This window comes from Varanus komodoensis, unplaced genomic scaffold (assembly GCF_004798865.1).
Source record: "Varanus komodoensis strain SLA01 unplaced genomic scaffold, ASM479886v1 scaffold19, whole genome shotgun sequence".
Lineage (NCBI taxonomy): Eukaryota > Metazoa > Chordata > Lepidosauria > Squamata > Varanidae > Varanus > Varanus komodoensis.
Window position 1 is genome coordinate 15,813,344 of NW_025335550.1, and position 21,495 is coordinate 15,834,838.

Below are 21,495 nucleotides of genomic sequence, written 5' to 3' on the forward strand. Positions count from 1 at the left end.
ATCCCACATACTGTGCAGGAGAAAAGGCAGGTTAGGGGATAATCTTTCTGAGTTCTGTTCTGCTTTGGGGACTTGTTCTCTGCCTACATTCTCAAAGTATTGATAGGCTGAGGCTGTAGAGTCAGGCAATATGAAAAGCCTCCATGCCCATAAGTGTTAGTGTGCCTTTGGGTTGTGAAAACTGATCACTTTGGTATACTCTATTCATCTGAACGTAATACTTCAGGAAGATTTATATAAATGTTTCAAAAGTATTTTCGATGTAACAATCATGGGCCAGATGTAATACAACTGGTCCTTCTAGGGTTACTCTCTTGTCAACAAGCTGATATTTCCAAGCAAATATTAGCTGAGCTCTAATCCATGGACACCTTGCATGGTATGCAAGAAAGCTATGCAGCAAAATGTGGGAAGTTTTTATTGGTGGCCATTTCATGCTCTTCAGATACAGTAGAGGCATAAAAGACAGTGAGAGCCAGTGTGGTGTAGTGGTTAAGAGCACGGGACTGGGACTCAGACGATCCGGGTTCTAGTCCCCGCTCAGCCATGGAGCCAACTGGGTGACTTTGGGCCAGTCACAGACTCTCAGGCCAACCTACCTCACAGGGTTGTTGTGGGGATAAGATGGAGGAGGAGAATGATGTAAGCTGCCTTGAACCCTTTGTAGGAAAAAGGCAGAGTATAAATCGATAAATAAATAAATAGAAAATTTGGAAACTCCATCTGTATGTTCCAATCTCTTTGTGCTGCTGTTGTGCAAATAGCCTTCTTCTATATGTAAGTAGGGGTCATGTTTAGGAACCAGTTTTAAGGGATACTTGGGTATTATCTGCAGCTATTCATCAGATCCCTGAACAAGACCTGGATTGCTGTATTTCCTAACCAGCCTGGGCAACCATTTCTTAGACTTCACATCAGTGCACTGTTTATGCCCTTTAAATGGGTTAATGGCCTCTTAAACTCAAAGAAAGAAGAGGGAAAGGGACATGAGGAACTGGACACTGGAATTGGACATGAGGAAAAGATTTGCACCACATGGTCTTTCTTTAGTGTTGTTGTTTTGGTGTCACATAAAGCTTCCAATGAAAAAAATCCTATGTTTATTTATTAGGAGCAGTTTTATCCCATCCTATACAAAAGTCTCAGGAATCTAATATCACATGAGATTACACAGATTCTGTGCCTCTTTTCCAGTTAAGAGAATAACTGTTTTGCGAAGCAACTATTGAAAATATCAATTGTGAATTTGTTCTTCTGTTAGTATTCCTTGCTATATAGCCTTTGTTTTTGCTGGACTTTTTAGCCTGTTTCATATGTATTAGTTCTTACATATTTATGCTGGTTACATCAATATAATTTGATATATTACTGTTTTTTCCTAGTTATAAACCAGTGTAGCCCATTTAAGGTATTATCTGCCAAGAAGAACCAATTCTGGGGCAGAAAACTTCACACCATCCTACATCCTACCTATGTTAATGTCTGAACAGAGTCAGTGGCTGCATTTGGAGGGAATACTAAACGATGATTTAGTACTAAATGGATGAGTTTCAGTACCTTTCCTCTTTCATCCACGCTGCAGCTACAAAGAGGAGATTGGAAACTTCATAGTTATGATGCAGGTAAACCAGGAGGGACAACTTGTCAACCTCCAGGTGTGTTGGCCTATAAATCCCATCATTCCTAGCTACCACGGCTAGTGGTGAGGCACGATGGAAGGTATAGGTTAAAACATCTGGAAGGCCACATGTTGCCCACCCATAGGATAAACCATTGTTAAAACTGAGTACAGTTCCTCATTAAGACATAGCAACAAACTTTGATTTGTTAAAAACTTTTGCAACTGTGCTACAGGAGTAAGGGAAAGCAAACTCACGCAGAGAGTGCTAACCTATAGGAATCTAATAAGGTCACTCTGTGTCCTGTATCCATGGAGGTGTTCAGAGAGTCAAATGAGCTTGCATAGATGTGGGGAAGCGTGTGCCCAAGCATGGATTCTACATAGGAACGGAGACCGGAAAATGAATTCTGTTTTAACTGTTTGCAACCCCAGACTAAGAATATCTGTTTCAGTGGTATTGCAGAGAGATGAAGTAGCCAGAGCGCTACTGTCCAAAACATTGTTTTCTAGAAAATCATAAGGCTTGGGGTGGGGGAGAACCCAGCCACTCTCAGCCTGATTCATTTGCCAGACAAATATTTTTAGCAAGGCTCTTAAGAACAGTAATGAAATCTCCAATACTGTCCTGCCCCTTGCTCATTGACTATATATGTTTTATACATAAGGGCACCTAATGTGTTTTTGCCATGTAAAATGTATATATTTTTGTCATACTAGCAGGTTGATGGCTTTTGACACATACCTGCCCCCTGCCCTTCTCTTTCTAAATGCAGCTGTATCTAGTGGTATTAACAGGGTCAAGCAAAGGTTAAGTGTTTATTAGAGAACTGAAGTGCAGTATAATGACAGGAGGGATTCCAAATACTTTGGAAAAGCCATTGTGACTTACATCTGTATTGCTTCTGGTGGATGAATGGAGGTTACCTGAGTGAAACTACTTACATACTGAATTAAGTGAAAAATAATACCCATGATTTCCAATTCATGCCTGCTTTTTTGAATATTAGGATACCCAAGCAAACCAGAATTTGAACTACAGAAATGAAATAGTTCATTCTAATACAGCATTAATTCAGTATTACTGGTTCTGTTCTTCCAAAAATTTATCAAAGCAACTATTTCAGCATATTGTTTTTCTTTGAAACCCATATGCGATATCTTTGAAATCCATATGCTATATGGTCCAGGCAGCCTTGTTGCCATTTCCTGGGAACTCAAAAACTGCATGCTCCAAATGAGAACCTCAGTACATTCCAGAGGGGTAGAAGATGTATTGGTTTGTTGCAGAAACAGCAAAAGAAGATTGTGGCAGCACCTTAAAGACTAAGAGATAGTGGCAGAAGCTTTAATTGACCACAACCCCCTGCATCAAATGGGGCATCTAAGTGAGTGTGCTGTAGTGTGGGTGTACATGCACAGAAAGAAGGATTTGAGAGACAGGGACAGAGAGAGATCACAAAATATTATTTTCATACGTAAATAAACCTTGTTTGGCTGTAACATCAGTGTTTGGCAGCATGGTTTGTTCTTGCGTTAACTTAGGGTTGTTTGATTCATAAATAACCTCAAGTGAATGTTACAGCAAACACTGTTGCTGTTGCTGCTGCTGCTGAAAATTGCATGTGCCTGTACACAGCACCCATCCCTGAAATTTGTGAGTTCTCATGCCTGACTTACCATCAAATGCCTCCATTACATCCAAACAGTCTTGATATGTGAACAAAATGAGTGGATGATGATCTTCCAGACTCGTTCAAGATGTCATGGCCTTTGTGACAACTCAGGGTGTTTTCCAGATAAAAACTGGGCACACAAACACATGCCAGGACCTTCCTTCCTCCGTTGCTTTCATTGTCTCTTATCCAAGGTAAACCATTTATTAGACATTACGACCTCATCATAGTTAGGTCTTATTTTTTGTTGCATTTATATTTTGCCTTTCATTCATGGAGCCCAAGGCAGCTTACTCTGTCCTCCTCTCCATTCTGTCCTCATATAAATCCTGTGAGGCAGGTCAGGCTAAGAGTCAGTGACTGGCCCAAAGTCACTCAGAGTGGGAATGAGAACCCAGGTCTAATCCATCACTCTAACCCCTACCCTACACTCTAGGTTTGAGAATTATGTGGGCATTTCAGCCCTAGTTCAACTAAACACGGTTCCTCTGTCTCCACAGAATTGTGGAAGCAGTTGAAATCCTGAATTCATGAGGGTATATTTCCAGTGTCTTCATCAATGGCTTGGATGGCCTGTTAGATTTCTGCTGAAGATCCCTAACTTGAATGTGCCACTCCCTGGTTGCTAGAATGTTGGCCTAGAACCAAACTAGCCACTGAAAGCAGATGCAGGTGACTTTCCCATGCCTTTTTTTTTTTAACTAAGAGGCTATTTCAGGCTATCTTAAGCATGGAGCAGTCATGCATGTGTCTGGTGTAGGGAGCATGTATTAACTTTTTTCCTGCCAACTGTTATTCTGCTCAAAAGGACTTATCTGCTCAAAATATGGATACCTATTTGTACCTGCCCTCTTTTTGGAAAGGCTGTTGGGTGTCCTTCACTGATAGAAAACATCACATTCCTTCTCCCTTTGATCTCTGTATGTACATACAAATTTTCTATGGCTTTGGTTGATTATTTCAACTTTGAAATTGATGGAGATTGTTCATTATTTAAGCTGCTTCTATACTCCAAGCAGTTTGCAGACAAAGCATGCAATATAAAAACAACATAAAGCAGTCAGTACCTTTAAAACAGTGCCACAAAGGCAATGACACACAGAAGTGCCATGATCAATTACAAGTCTGTGAAGGTTTGAGTGAACAAATGGGTTTTCAAAAGTTCATTTGAAGCTTTGTTCTTTGTCTTTTTAGAGTTGTCCATATGTGTTTCTGAAGTTTATGGTAGGACCCAAGTATTCATCAGACCACCTCAAGTGTTCCTACCCATTCAGAGCAGCAAGGTCCTAGCATGGAAGTTTTCATCATTTATCTAGGGTGTCCTCCATGGAACTCAGCAGAAAATCTGCCCACATATATGGCATCTGGATGAGATGGAAAAGTGGCCCGGCATCACTCCTCTTTCACTCACTCACTCTGAACTTGCAGTCTCAGTGTGCTCGTGACTTCGGCCATGCAAGTCAGGAATGGTCATATGAATGGGATGGCAGGCTATGGGAGTTGTGGCAGCGGTGGGGGTGTACGTATGTGTATGTGCATGTGGTCCTTCCCTCGTTTGGATGCCCAGTGGGCATCCTTCCATTGCTTGGATTTTATCTGCTGCAGTTACTCAGGCTCATAGCTTGTTTTTCTCCAAAGCCATTCTCCAAATGTGTAACCGTTGATCTTTAAATGAATGTCCATTATCATTAGGATCAGTTAATGTGACTAAGATCTACATAAGGTTGTCCTTGAAAACTGAGCAGAAAATTCACCAGGTGCAGAACATAGCTGCTTTAGTCCTTCTAGAAACTGGGACCCCATATTATCTTAGCCCCTAAGCATCTGCACTGGTGCTTAATTACCATCTGGAGAGGAAAAAAAGTTTCTAGTTGTTATTTCTTATTGATAAGGCTGTTAACCTCTTGGTTCTTGCTACCTAGAGAATGTCCTCTTATCGAGATAATTTGACTGGAACACTAAGAGTAAAAAGGGAAGAGTTCAGCCCTTCACATCCTTGAAGTAAGCACATCAATCTCAAAGTCTGCTTCAGAAGCTTTGTACTAGTCCACTTCAGACAAGCATTCTTCTTGTCTACTTCAGAAACATTGCAAGAGGAAGGCCCTTTTGTCCAAGCTCAAGGTCACGAGTTAGCTGGCAGGTTTTGCTGGTATTTAGATGTGATTCTGTTTATTGGCTGCATCAATCTACCCAACCGGGTGCTCATGTGGAAGACACCAGGCTGGAAAAGTCTGGGCTTTCCACTTAAATAAATAACCTCTCCTATGCTCAGAAATTGGTGATTGCTCTTTGAGCAGAGACAGCATATCATTCCCCTCGTTGTTTTGGGCTCAGCCTTGTTGTCTGGTCATGTGTATTCTTGCTTGATTTGGAGAACCAGACAAAGAACATTTCAAATGTGAATTCATTTCCTTAAGATCTGCTTTCCACAGTAATTGTCCAAGGGGAATTTGTATGTTGTTTCTTGAAGCTTTTAAAAATTTTCTCTTCTAAAATGTTTATACTACATTAAATCCTCAAGTGTTAATACAGCAGTAAACAAAAACAGCCCAGAAAAGTGGCAAAACTAGATTAGACAGGTTGACTGTTTATATATAAAGGCAGTCTTCAGACTTAGAGTAAACAAATACATTTTTTCTCTAAACTTTTAAATGGCCTTTAAGGCATTGCTAGTCAGTTCAGCAGGGGAGGGGAAATCACTTTACTTTCTCTTAACATTAAACATGGCCTGAGTTGAATTGAATTATGTTTATTCCACTTGTTAAAAGAAAACGTCGAGGCTGCTCCAGCTGGAGATCACATGTTTTGGGGGAACACAGGTCTTCTAATGAATTTTGGAACGCAAACAGCAGGCACATGGATCTTTTCTTGGTGGGAATGCTTTTTTCTCTCTTTTGCTGGGGCTGTGCGCGCGCGCGCTTGTGTGGGGGTGTTGGACCAACTTTGCCCTATCTAGTTGCTCTCATGCCTGGAATTTGCGATGAGGTAAGAGTGCTCGGTGATTGTGGCTTCAGCTTGCGACTCCTGTTTAACTGCTCTTCAATGTCAGCTTATTACTGGAATGGTGCTCTAGGCTGCTTACACGATTTGCAAACTTCTTCGCAGTAAGCCAAAACACAGCACACACATGCACACCCCCTGTATTTGAGATGGGAGAAAGCAGGATCTGGTAAGCAAACCACTGAAATCATTTATATCACAAAGCTGGTATTCAGCTATCCTTGTCCGATGTGTAAATGCTAATGAGATTGCATCTGTAGGATGGAGCACATCTGTAAACACACTATGTGGGCGAAGCTTTGCAGCTGTTTGGATTGGCCATGGTCAGATTTTGGTCACTTAGCTTGCTTCCTTTTAATTATTGTCTTTATCCCAGCAATTACAGGGTAGATTCAGCACCCTAGTGTGGTCTTTTAATAAAGATAAGAGAGGATGGAATTTACTGTATCTAATGAACATAAAAATGCAGCCACTGGGCTGATATGCTAGTCTTGTGTTTGGACATGTTAATTCAGTGTTGGGGTTTCCAACTGCTGGATCAAAGCCAAACAATGAAATATCACATGTTACAGTGGTTAAAATGAGATTCTGTGAACCATTTAAATTAGAAACGGATCTTTAAAAAGCCGCTCTGGCATGGGGGGGGGGGCAGTGGGGGAGGAGAAGCATCTACATCTGTTTCAGATGCAATTTCAGTCTCCATTGAAGTAGAGCAACCTGCAGTAGCTTTCCACCAAAGGCTGGTTCTGTCTTCAAAGCAAAACTGTTTGGCAGAGTATTATTAATTTAAGAGAGATGGAGTGGAACAGTTAAGTTCACTCCACGTTCTTCATAGTAATCCTTCATCTTCTCTGTTCTTAGTGCTTAAAGCAGCATGGCCTTCAAGAGCTTCTGTGTTCTGCACCAATAGCTTTGCATTATTCCTTTTAATCTGGTCACAGTATTTTGTTATGATGCACCCTGTGGCTCTCTGTGGCTTAGAGGTGAATTTGCTATTCTCATGGTTTGGTTCATTTGGAACTGGAAATGCAGGAAATTGGATAAGCATGCATTTCCATAAGGAAGACATTATGAGAGAGGAGAGGTTAGTACACCACTATAAAGGAATTCATAGCAGACAAACTACACATTCCTTACTGATCCCTGAGTTGCTTCCACCTGCTGTAAAGCTGGGAAGAGTCCAGTATGTGGGGTAACCACCAACACAGAAAGACTAATGTGTACAGGATACACATCCCTTCTCCTTAAAAATCATGGCATTTGAAGATGCTAAATATGATTAGCATGAAGTACTCAGCTAGTCTAGTCACTTGTATATTTTCTTAAATGGACAATGAATTGGCTTAACTACATTGTCACGGATCAAAAGGTATGATTATGCAACTGAACTATGTCCTCCTTCCAGCTGCAACCCCCTTTTCTCTCTAAAGGTTTGTTATGGGTCAAGGAGGAATGTAGTTCGGGAAGATAAAACCATGCACTAAACATCTACTTGGATAAGCTGATCTTTCTATCTATCACTATAGAATTTCAGGAGTGCTCCAAAGCTTCTCCTGACTGTTATTGTAACGCATCTTGAATGTAAGGCAAGATCAAATGTTAGCAGTCGCCTTCTTCCCGAGTCTTGTCTCCAGTATTACAGTCAGTGCAAAATATTTTTGAGAAAGTTTATACCGCCACTTAGTCACATGTCTGGTCCAGCAGCATCTGAGCCCAACTGGCTATAAATCAGTGGTCCATATCTACTGCTGAGAAGCTTTGTCATGATATCATGGGCATGATATCATGGACACACAAGCAGCTGGGTCCTCCCAGGATGAATACTACTAGTGGCTTGCTTTTGCTGAGTCAGTGTATCACTGTAGTGTTTACCAGGAGACCTGGGAGGAAAAATCCATGTGAGCCATGATCCTCTGCATTTAAGACAGAAGGGAATTCCTGTAACGCCCAGCATTTCACAGGAATTTTTCTTTCTGAAATGCCAAGGATTGCACCCTTGCCTAGGCCAGATTCTAGTGCAGAGCATCATGTGATGATCCCTGTGGAGAGCTAAAGGGCCCTCTATCAAGGTAATGTCCATTTAACCTCTTGTTAGATGGCCGCCATGGCAGGCTAGCCAGCTGAGATAGAGGCCAGTCTCTTCTTCAGTAAAGATCCAGGTGGCCTGTGCACGAGCACACGTGAACCAGTTCACTGACTGATCCAGGACACAGACATGCAGAAGAATGAGAAGGAAAGGACCTGGGAGACGGGACGCCCCCTATGCCCCCTTCCCTTCAGGAGCAGCAGTAAAGTAAAGGCTGCCTCCTTGCAGAATCCAGGGCGGTTGGCCGTTGTGATCTTCACAGCCTTTGGAATCAACACTCTCTATCTGCCACCCTAGCAAACTGAATCGTGTTGCAGAACTCAAACATTCACACTGTTTGGCAGTCAACTCACTAGTACAGTAATGATACATAATTTCCTGTTTATCCCCTGCAGTCAGACACTCAAAATGTCAGAAACTGTTCCTCTCAAGCTGAGCTTTCATTGACCTTCTTCTTCTTTGTGGATTGGTGTTAGTCCTTGTTTTAAAGCCTGGAGCATAGTAGACATGTGAATGTGTTACATACAGGGCTTTTTTTGTCATAGAACGCACCAGAACTGCGTTCCGGCACCTTTTTTTGACGGATTTTTCCGTGTGATTGTGACTCGCCCTGTCGGGCGTAGCAGGTCAGCAGCAAACAGCATTAAAATAGTGCCTGCGGGCTGCGTGTGTGTCGGCGCTGTTCGGCTCGGGACGCTGCTCAGCTTGGGATCGGTCGTGTGGTCGCGCACTCAGTGCTTAGTGACGGCGGCGACCGTATGTTTATGTGTGTGTAGAGTGACTGACCCCAAGAGGTGAGTTCTGGCACCTTTTTTCTTTTTTTATACAAAAAAAGCACTGGTTACATATATACTGGAACAGTAAGTGCGCAAAATGCTGTGGACAGAACTGGTCTCTGGACAAATTAATGTCTCTCTCTGTCCTCATAGATTCAGCTATATCGGAATAGTTGGCTTTGAAAAGGAGTTCCATGTACCTTTAAGGGTGATGAGGAGCAGCTCTAGGAATGCTGCCAGTGTGTCATTTGGGAAATGTCAAGGAGCAACAGGTCAGTGGACACCGGTTGGGTGAATCCTACACGTCAGCCCTGCACCTGACCCTCGCCACTCAACCCTTCCTTTAGAAACCCTGACCTGCCTTTGGCGTGGCTACAGGAAATAAGACAAGTCGGCTTTATTTTGTTTTTTCACAGCTGTCACTAGAGTGACAGCCTCATTTTCTGAGACTGACTTTGTAGGGTGATGTGATTGAAAGGAAATGATACATAAGAGGAAGGTGAAGTAAAACCCATGCTGTAAATCCAAAGGCTAACTTGAGTATTCGCATGTGTTCTGCTCTTAACTCATCAGTATATGATTTTGATGTAACTCAAAGTGAAGCAAAATGAGACCATTTAAAAAAAACTACAACTAGTGCTCAACAGTTCTCCTCAATGGTCTTTGATACTGCACACCAGCAGGACTGTCAATGCAGATGTGTCCCACCATGCAGATGTGTCCCTCGTCCCACACCATACTTGTGCTGTTCTGTAATGTGAAATAAAACAGGAAAGGCGAATGCCATCAAGAAGAGTGCAATCCCATGCATGTTATGGCAGGATGAATTCTCACAACTTAGCCATCATTCCTCAGCCAGCCATGAGTGTTGTAGGACTTTTCTCTGGTTAAAATGGATATGATTGCACACTCAGGTAATTAAAATGAAATAATATGAGAATAGCATCAAACAAACTATTTTGTGATCAAACAAACTATTTTGTTGTTATAGGGAAACAAAGGGAGGGAAACAAAACAGAGGGAAACAAAAACAGTTCAATGTTCAATTATAACTTGGGACTTACATACTTCGAATTATTTCAGAAGGACAGTTTGTTTTATTTACTTGCTGCTATATTTATACCCAGGTAGTGTTCCCAAGGGACAGACAGCTAGAATAAAAGCACAGTGTTGTTAAAAACAAAAGACACGATCATGATCGTTATGCACAAGGGCATCCAGCCCCGCAAACCTGGTAATACAACCTCAAAGAAACACAGCAAAGATAAAACTACTGTTAACTGTTTTTGAAACATGAACATGCCTGAGAATATTTGCCTGGCACTGCAATGAGATATTTGCAGGCATCAGGCAAACCTCTCTGGGAAGAATATCCCAAAGCGGTGTGTGCAGGTTTTTCCAAGTGTGCAGATGCTGATCAGCTGAACACCATCCTTTCAAGGCCTCCAAACATGATCATACTTGAGCAAGGAACAGCCCCGTGCCTTTGCAGTACCTTAGCCTGGTGCACATTGATCTCCTGTCAATAGTCTAACATGCCAGAACAGTAAAACTGCATTGGCTTTAGCCAATTATGCAGCCATTTTTATGGTAATAATGTGCTAGTAATTCACAAGCTCTTGTCTTCTTTGTTGCCCACTCACCTCAGCAATAGTATGGCTGGGTAGTATAGGTAACTGTCAGCATTTCTACTGCACATGATTAGATTAAAGAAAAGGGGGGCGGAAGAAGGAACAGAGCAGCGTATATTAGCACATTCCCTCAGCATTACTAATAAATAAACCCTTGGTTCTTTCATTCACAGTATAAACAGCTGTCAACTGTAACGTTAAAGACTCTCAACAGCCACATTGGTAGGTCCTACTTGATAAAGAACTTGAAAGAGAGTGGGCCCCAGGCACAGTGCCCAGCTGTTGGTAGATGTTGAGGGCTTGGATTTGGCTCTGTGATAAGTTCAAAGGCTTTCCTGAAAAGATATATACCAAACTGTTCATGGCCCAAGCTGCAGACATCTTTTCCCTTTTTCTTTCCCTGCCCTGCTTGTGAATAACTGCATTCAACATGGTAGTTTTTTGCCAGGCTTCAGATATCACGACAAAGATTTTCACAGAGCCCTTTCATGATAACAAAATGATTTCTGCATTGAACTGTTGCTACATCCCAATAGAAACCTTCACAGTTTATAAATCATAGAGAAACCTGGAACAACCAAGCCAGTAGCCAGTGCTTGTGTCTGGTGTTGCTCTCAGTCTTTCGAAGAAGTTTTGCTAATTCTTCAGCCATCCTTGAGGTCCACCACTTTTCTGCTTCGACATATTTTGTTAGATGTGCTTCCGCACCATCTCTAATAATAGCTTATTAGAGATTTTTCTCTTTAATAGGGAAGAATTTTGAAGGGCAAAACATATCCCATTAATGAACCTTTAGAGCAAGGGTGGAACCCCAGGCTCCAACCTGATACTCATATGGTCACAACCTCTTGTCTTGGTCCCACCCCTTTTGTCCAACCATTGATAATTTGTTGTTTTCCCAGAGACTGTAAAGTTCTTCTTGCCCTTTAAAAGGTTGAAATATCCCTCCTAAAACTTAACTACTTGACAGTAAGAGCTTTACTCAGCAATAGGGTGGTATCACCTCTTCCTTTAGAGCTGTCAGCTACCCCATGAGAGCTTCTCAGACTGAACTACCTCGGACTGAAAGAGGCTTCCTCACTCTGCTTTAGAGTCCAGTTGGGAATAGTCCTCGGGCAGGCAGAGGAAGCCTCTCCCCAGTGCTGAGCAGTGAGCTGGCTCAGACACTGGGCTTGTCACCAGTGACCAGCTCTGGTTAAAAAGGGACGTTGGACAATGTCTAGCAACCACTTTGCTGGACTCCCTCTGGTTGTTTTTTTCCCTGTCACAGAACACAGAAAAACTGTTTGTGTAGCTGACCTAGAATCCTGACTTGGCGGACAGGTATAATGGCAAACGATGGTTTGATCAAACCAGGAAATAACTGTGCGTGTAGGGAAAACAATAGTACCAAACTTGGGGTGGGTGGGGGGGAATCCAACAGGCCCCACCCATTCTCATCTATCCTGCCAGTTCTGCTGAACTAGTATCCTACCACTACCTGTGCACCAGCAATACGGTGTTTCTGGAGCATCCCAAAATGAGTGGCAATTCTTATTTCTGGCAAGACACAACTTGTCAGAGTTCACATCAGGAAGCTCCATCAACCTACTTTACTTGACCTAAGGGAGCCAGAATATTTGCTTCATGTTACAGGGGCAAATAACATCTCCTCTGTCAGACTGGTCGTAACCATAGTCAATGTGTTTATATCACAGTACCTTGTGTAGTATGTTCACAGATAAATTCAGAAATACAATTCACATGATTATTATATCTTGCAATGAACATCAACTGAATTACAGTTAATTTAATCCACACCAGAATGAGCATGTGCAAATTTCTGGATTTCCTTCTTGAAGAAAACCTGAAAAAGTCCAAGGTGAAGGGGGTGATTGAATCAGGGAGGCAGTATGTAACATAGAAACATAAAAACAGAGTGAGTCAGAAGGTGTCTCCTGGGCCATCTAGTCTGACCCCAGCTCCAGCCAGCTCTGCTCACGGCATGCCCCCCATGTGCATGTCTAACCTATCCTTGAACACCCTCACTGATGGGGCCTCAACCACCTCCCGTGGAAGCCCATTCCATCCCCTCAGGGTCCTAACTGTCAGGAAGTACTTCCTGGCATCTGGAAGTACTTCCCTTGGAATCCCATATGAGATTTGGGTTCTCAGCTGAGCAGACAAGAGGAAGAGATGTACACTGCAATCGAGAACCAAAAACAACAACAGCAACAACACAAAACCCTTGACGTATGTCTCAGCAGGTGGTTATTTGGGGAACAGTTCCTGGGGATGCAGGGATCTCTGTGGAGCTGTCCCATTTGTGACTCATTCTCAGGTCCAGTCATACCTCCACATCCATGAGTATTAGAAGCATTGCTCCTTTGCAATACACAGAAGAGTAGTCAATATTTGGTGCCAAATGTCATATTTATATAGAAAAATGTAGAACCGTAGCTAAAAAATAGCCTTTTTCAGTGATTTCTACTGTACCAGCACAATTGGCTGAGTGTCCCAGGTTGTCTAGATTCACTTGGCAAGAAAGAGACAGATAGTGGTCAGTATCTGATATTTGTTAAGATACAGTGACTGGATCCGGTATTCTATGGTCCATAAGCATAAAAAGTGGTGGCTGACTAGTGGGTGGATTGCTGCAAGATTTTACTCACTTATCTTTCAAAGGTATGATTGAAAATTAGCGGCCTCGTTATGCGCTCTCCCTCTTTTACTCCCTCTCTCTCCTTTTCGATCCCATAGTCCCTGGGTTTGCAGTTAGTGTTCTGGGTTGGGACTTGGGAGATCTGGGTTCCAGTTCCCATTTGTCCATGAAGCTCACTGGTAATTTTTGTCCAGACACTGGCCTGATTCACATGTACCGCTAACCCAGAATATGGATGAATAGGAGATGTTGTTGAATCATGTGTGCTGTAGAACTGTGGGTTGTTGTCATTTATTTATTTTAAAATAACCATACTCTGTTGATTGATAAAGAGCAGGCTATTTTCAATAAGGAAGGATAATGAGGAAAAGTACAACTCACTTTAAAGCAATTGGAGTAAATTATTTACCTGGCCATTGATAGAAACAAACTGCTGCCCATGCAGCTCTTCTGTGTTCCCTGCTTCTCAACAGCACTTATTTATTTATTCGATTTATATCCTGCCTTTTTCCTACAAAGGGCTCAAGGCAGCTTACATCATTCTCCTCCTTCATGTTATCCCCACAACAACAACCCTGTGAGGGAGGTTGGGCTGAGAGTCTGTGACTGGCCCAAAGTCACCCAGTTGGCTCCATGGCTGAGCAGGACTAGAACCCAGATCGTCTGAGTCCCAGTCCCGTGCTCTTAACCCCTACACCACACTGGCTCTCCCACCAAAATATTCCAGATTCTGGAAAAAAAGCACCACAGACATGAAATACAGAACACAAATCAAATATGTACCTAGTTGCATAATTTATACCAATCCACAAAAATGTTGCGTGTTTAAAGAATTTGTTTTCTTGATTTAGAATTTTGGATTTGTATAGAGTCAGAAAATGGAATAACAGAAATTAGATTGCTACCTCTGTAATATGTTGACTGTCACCAATGGCTCCTTGTCTCTCCTCCTACCTTCCTTTCTCTTCCAGAGTTCTCGAACCGCTCGATCCGAGGAGGACCGAGATACCCTCTGGGACGCCTGGGGCTCATGGAGCGAATGTTCCCGCACGTGTGGGGGAGGCGCTTCTTACTCCCTGAGACGCTGTCTGAGCAGCAAGTAAGTGGTTAAGCATCTTTGGAGTCTGCAGTTCAAGAATGCAGCCTGCCATCCCGGTATCGCAGCATAAGGAGCAGTGGGTGTCTTGAATTGTGTTTACATGTTGAACTTGAAGAGGAAAGGTCGTGTTCTCTTCAGGCAACCATCCAGCAGGTTTGATGGCCTGACACACAATTCTAAAATATGCCTCTAGTAAAAATGTGCAGCGCGCCAATGATTCCTACATAGTCCTTACCTAAGTTTAAATGGTATACTGCCAGCTAATGAAAAATGAAACCGCTCATAGACTCTCTCATCCAGAGTGGTAATCCTTTTCACTTTCAGGTACTGAACCAGTGATAAACCTCCAGGTTTTGCAGCCGCAGTCATTTAGTCAAGTGGGAAATATAAAATGAGAAGAGAGAGCCACATTTGTGTGTATGCATCTTTCTGTACATTGATCTACATGTACATACTTACAATAAATAATAAACAATAACATATCCAATTTCTACTTTTACAGAATTTCATTAGCTTACAAAGAAGGTTCTGGGCTAAACTAGGTGGGATGCTAAACACATCACTTGAAGTTCCTTCAGAAAAGCACCATCAGCACAAAAAGTTGCCACAGTTAACCTTCAGGAAGACTGACACCCTTCATGGAGACTAACTATTTCGTCACTGAAAACCCCACCCAAGGGTTGCTCTTAGTCCTCAGGAAAACTCCCAGTATCACCAGTGGACATTTCCATCTAGGATGAATAATATCTTCAGGAGCATTTTTGTCAGGACTGCTGTGTGGGAGGAGAAGGTTAATCCTAGAGTTAATAACTCTGTGGGAATGCTGTCACCGTTCCCTTCTCCAGCCCTGTAGCAAGTAGTTCCCTCAGTTTTCTCTTTTTGTAGCAAAACTGTGTCCAGTGGGTATTTTCGTTCCCTCTGTGTGGACTCTGCTGTAGTTTCGAACTGACATGCTTAGGAAATGACATGTCACTTACAATGCTAACTGGAAAATCCTTTTGCACCCCTCTCACCCGATTTTGGCATTTATTTATGTAAAACATTCATTCATTCATCCGAGTCAGTGTGGTGTGGTAGTTAGAGTGTTGGATTGGTGACCTGGGAGATCCAATTTCTAGGCCCCACTTAGCCATGAAGTTGCCTGGGCCAGTCACTCACTCTCAACATAACCAACCTCACAAGTTTGTTGTTATGAAGATAAAATGGAGTTATATGAGCCACCTTGGGTTCCTTGTAAAAAGAAAAGAAGCAGGATATAAAGGCAATGCATTATTGTTGCTGTTATTATTATTACTATTATTATTCTTTCACCTGTTTTCTTTTGCAAAGGACCTAAAGTGTGATGATCAAGAAAAACAAATATAAAAGCTGCAGATGAAGCCTTCAGCTCTTTCCTTAGACCAGGAAGTCGTTCTTCCATAGTTCCCTTTGCCTCATCATGTTGTTCTCTAGCAAATGGGGTGAGCAAGATGAGAAAAGGAGCGATGAAAAATGTGCTGGCCTTAAGAAAGTTTCGATTCATTTTGGATCACTATTTTCCCACTTTGCGCTTATGGACTTAGACACCATTTGTCATGAAATGCTGTACATTTCTGAGTTTCCATACCGTTTATGAATACCCTATGCCCCATCCCGATTAAGCACATTTTTTTATGCAAGAAAAGGTGCATACATCAATCCAAGGTGCACAGAATTCATATTTTTCGTAATGGAGGAACCAATAAGCATGACTGTGCCTGAGTATGTCCACAGGCAGCAATGCGGGAAGAATCTTCAGATATCAGTTTCTTTCCTTAAATCCCACTCGGATACTTTGCACCTTGAAAGCACCCATGTAATAAAAATGTACAAATGGGGCTTTCTAGTGTAGAAACTACAAGTCAAAAATAATTCTCCTGCAGTTTAGAATTGAGTCCAAGCCGAATTCCCTGTGTCATTATGTTGAGACAGGAGTAGAGAGCTTACAGGAGGAAAAAAGATTCGTGATTGGATCATGACATGAGTAGGGAAATTGCAGATTCCTTTCAGCTCTCTGTAGAAAATACAAGCAATGTCTTGCCATTGGTATGGACTCTTAGCCAAATTCTGGTTGCTGTAACATGTTTTTCTACACCGAATATATTCACCATTTCCAGGAGGGAATAAATCCTCCTTTCCCCCCAACATAAAGCTGCACTAAAGGTTCAGCTGCTACCGCGAAGGGAGCAAGCCAGACTACATTTATTAAGCATCTGAAGAAGCTTGATCAGGCTCCCTGTTTTGCCAGTTTAGCATGGAGTGTGTTTTTATCTTATTTTATGATGAATGTAATAGGGTTGTTTATATTTTAGTATGCTGTAAGCAACTTTGGAAAACTCACAAATACATTTTTAAATGCACAAATACATCTGTAAGGTGAATGGTGTAGGTGGATAGATCTGACTACCTTGGGTTCATGAATTCCTGCTATTTTCCTGTTTCAAATCCACTGCAACTCATTTCCTGCAGCCAATAACAAGAATCCAGGTGAAAGCCAGAAATATATCCAACCAACAATGCCCCTCAAAAAGTAAATTACCGATTGTTACAAAGGGGTCTGTGGGTTACATTTAAAACGTTGTTGTTGTTTTCCTTTACAAGTTAAACCAACCTTTTGGCACCAGGGACTGGTTTTGTGGAAAACAGTTTTTCCATGGACCAGGGGAGGGGTCGGATTCGGAATAACTCAAGCGCATTACATTTATTGTGCACTATATTTCTATTATTACTACAGTGTAATATATAGTGAAATAATTTTGCGACTCACCATAATGCAGAATCCGTGGGAGCCTCCTCCCCGCCTGCAGCCCTGCAGCCCAGCCCTTACCTGCCTCCCAGTCCCCTCGCCGCTCACACGTGCACTTCCTGGCTTCTCCGTGCCACTTGCTGCCCAACTCTGCAGCTGCTGCTCCCTCCTCCTTGCAAGGCCAAAGACCCCAAAGGGCCCTAACGATCGTCTGTATTTGCAGCCGCTCCCCAGTGGTGAGGCTAGTGCTGGGGAGCGGCTGCAAATACAGATGACGCTCGGCTCGCTTGCCCACCACTCACCTCCTGCGGTGCAGACCACCGGCCTGGGGGTTGGAGACCCCGGAGTTAAACTATGTGGATTGTCTAGAGAGGCTTTATCAAGGACACCTTGTGGAGCCTTTGCAGGTCTATCTTCACTTGTAGGGACCAGGAGATGCACACTTTCTATCTGTTACAAGCAGTTTTTACCAGTATAAGGAATGAAAAAAGTATTTTTAGGGCAATCATCCAGCCACCTTGTTGAATTCAAAGCAATAAAGAGCAGGACCACATTCTGTTTGGCAATTCAGTTTGAGAGCTGCAGATCAGCAAGTGACTTTAGTCAAAATGCAGCTTCCCCACTCTAATTCCACTACCAATTTCACCAGGATGGGCTGAGAGTGTAAAAATAATGTCATGATTTCAAACTGGCTCCACCTGACAAACCAGGCACCAGACCACGAACAGCAATCCATATTTTGATGTGGGTTGGAAACCAGAGTTTGAGCAAATATTGAATTATCTGAAGCCACGAAGCATGGTTTGGAGCATGATAATAGCATTTGTAATAGCACCTGAGAATTCTCATAGAAGATGGTCAGAGATTGACAGTTCACCAGCTATGGCTTATCGGTAAACCTGGAATACAAATAATAGTTTGAAATCCTAACTGGTTAGTGCAAGCCATGGCTTGGTATTCAGTAGAACCAATCTTAAGTTTAAAATGGTCTGTGAAAAAGACAGTGTTGTAAAAATGAACTTTTTAGGCCTGTATGTGTAAAAACCAACTATGGAGTGAACTTTCTACAATTTGCCACTATGTTTTTCTTTTCTGGCATATGTATTCACACCAAAACCAGGTTTACCAAAGGACAGACTGGGTAGTTAGAATTCTCTAATAAAGTGTGATTTTTCACTTCCTTATTAAAGCAGTTCTCTTTGATTTATGAAATGAAAAGTGAACTTTTGCCCATTCACAGATTGAGTAAGGAATATTATGTGCTGTTTCTGTTAGCCAGTAACAATATCTTCTAAATAGTAAAATTTGACCTTGAATTAGCACTGCAGTAAATGTTTTTTACTCCCCCTTCTTTTTTTTTGGTCTGCATACAATTACGGATGTAAAGGAGTGCTAAATGGTGATATATATATATTTTCTGTGGTGCTGGGCAAGCAGTTCAAACTGAAAAGGAAAGAAATCCACCCAAACTTTGGGGATTTAGAAATAAACTTAAATGCATGACAGTTTTAACATCTAACAAGAAGAAAATGAACTATCTGTGCTTTGTGTCAGTGGTTCACAGCTTTGTGCAGTCTATCATTTTACAGAGATGTGTCATGTTACACAGAATTGTGTGTGCCATACATAATTCTACAACAAATAAAATAAGGAATGACACTAGATTTCGGATTGTTAGTTTGATAAATTAAGAACTGGCACACTGGTTGAACACTATAGAACAGACCAACCCACAAACCAAAGCTAAATATTTCTCCTCCACTGAGGAATGTTCATGGTGTATTATACTTTTTCATTTTGCGTATGATGGCTTCCAGAACATTAAGTAAAAGGAGAATGCAGTCCCATTGTGTCAGCTTTGAAGCTATGCAAAGAATACACGTCCTGTTTCTAAACATCTTTGTTCAGCTAAGCAGCTGAATAAATGCAATTAATTTATTTTCTAAGAGTCGGCAGCCAGATCTTCTCATTAGTCCCATTCCTTGAGCCAGGTAGAAGGTTGTTTAGCTGTCGGGCATTTCCACTAGCTAAATGCAAACATTTTCTTTTTGGAGATCTACTTAATATGATCCCAGTTTTGCCACCACTGAATTCCATGCAGTACAACCTTTTTTCTTTCTCTTTTGCCAAATACCATGTAGGACATCGGATTTTTCCAACCCAATCTTACTGTGCTTAGATTCTGCAGCAAATTGCATGATGGGACTTTTGCACTGACTGAGTGAGTTCCAACAGATTTCTAAGGCGCAAAACTGAAAGACCGAGGGCCTACCTATATTTTACATGAACTGTGTAGAGTGAGGCTGTTTCCTACCATGTTTTCTCATTTGGGAGGAAGAGGGCATAGTCCTGGTTTAGATTTGGACTTGTTATGCCAGGTGATCTCGAGAAGCAATCCACATGCCCTCCCAGATACTTCAAGAGATTTAGGATCTTTTTCTGGGGTCTAACATGTCTTTCTTCCAAGAGAAAGGAATCCTAGCCTTACATTAATACAGTACACACTTGGAAACAAAAAGAAAGTTTAGAAGAAACTGTACAGCAGTTACCAGCTCTTAACCCAATACGGTCTAGACACCAAGTATTCCTATTGAATCCCCATCTTACTCTTTATTTCTAAAGAAGTAAAGTGTCTTCTGCTTAACCCCTTGTGAGTAGATATAAGCTAAAAGAACAAGAGAGGAAGCCTAAGGCTTCTGCATGTCTGCTGGTTGTCCTGCTCAGTAGAGTTTTGACAACTGTTCCTTGTGGTTGCATGCCACACATGAATTCAAATGGAGACTGGCTCTGAGGACATGCCTGAATCTGCTTCATACCTATGGAAGCAACTCCCCAAGCTTCATCTGATGTAGGTGCCTCCCCCACCACTGTCCACCTCCTCAAAGGTCTGTCTGTCTGTCTGTCTTTTTTCTCTGGTTCTTTTATTCTAGGAAGCAAGTTGGATAACTTCCAATCATCACCCTTATCCAAAAATGTTGATGCAACTGAATTTGGCTGTCTCTGAACTTTCATGGCCGTCCTATTTTTGAAGGCCGGTTTTGGTTGCACCCTAGCTGAAACAATAACTGTATGTTGTGCTGGATTGCTGAATTAATTCCAAAACAACACTTTCCCAGTTGTAGCCGTTTCTCCATGTCTTTCCCCAGAAGCCAAGTGCAAAAGGCACCATGCTGGCTATCAGGGAGGTTGAGGGCAGGAGCATTATCAGCATTTGCACTGAAGTCTTCCAGAGTCATATTTAAAATGTTCGGTATGGAAAGGGAGAGTACAGGAAAGGAGGGACTCCCAGATTTCTGGAAACAATCTTATGTGATCGTAAGTTAACTGAAAAGCTAAATATTTACCCAGAGATCCTACCCATTATTGTTGACACTCTTTTTCAGCAAAGGGACAAAGTATGAGATACTTTGCGTGACACACACACACGCACGCGCGCACACACACACACACACACAGAGCTGACCATGTGTGGTCTTATAGATACTGAATGATGGAAGCTGCTTTTATCAGGCAACATCCATCTTCACTCTTTCCTCTAGGAAATCCTGTATAAACTGCTGATCTGGGTGGAGATCTTCTTGCCACTCATGGAGGGATATAAATATATTTTGTGAGAATGGAAATTAACCTCTACTATGTCAACAGTTCCCCCTTAGTAACATCTTTATGCAGACTCAATTATGCTTTTTTATTTTGTTTCTTGTTAAGCTCTTTTCATTTCCTCTCTTTCCAAGCTAAGGCTAAAGTCCTGCATCACACTTTGCACTCCCCTTTTCCCACCTCTAGAGAAGCATTTGAGGGTATAAAGAAGGCTGCAAGAAGAAGGGCTTCTGTTCTTTCAGCTGCTAATGGAAGCTGTTGCAGTGTCAGAAGGAGATCATAGAACAGTAGAGTTGGAGGGGGCCATGAAGGCCATCAGGTCCAACCCCCTGCCGTTGCAGGAGTTGATTGGATAGCACCCTATACTCCTGCAAATTTGGTCAGCTATGTCCTGATTTATTTGTTCTTTGAGTGAATATTAAAGGTAGTGCTACATAGCCAAACGTGGACTCCTTGTACTTTACTCCTTTAGCTGTATGGGAAGTCCACCACGCAATAGCAGGGGCTCCTGTTTATAGTCTGAGGCACATTCATTCAACACACTGTGATTAATCTAGATTAAATGCCACCATTTAACTTCAAAGCAAGCTGGAGCCCTGACCTT

The 21,495-nt window shown here is 42.1% G+C and overlaps 1 protein-coding gene across 1 annotated transcript in view; it reads left to right on the top strand.

The window, feature by feature from the left end:
• ADAMTSL1 (ADAMTS like 1) overlaps positions 1 to 21,495 on the top strand; it is a 591,693-nt gene that overhangs the window by 312,507 nt on the left and 257,691 nt on the right. Inside the window, exon 3 of the mRNA XM_044427603.1 lies at positions 14,400 to 14,527. Within this exon, the coding sequence (XP_044283538.1) occupies positions 14,400 to 14,527 (128 nt within the window). The remainder of the gene's footprint in view (positions 1 to 14,399; positions 14,528 to 21,495) is intronic.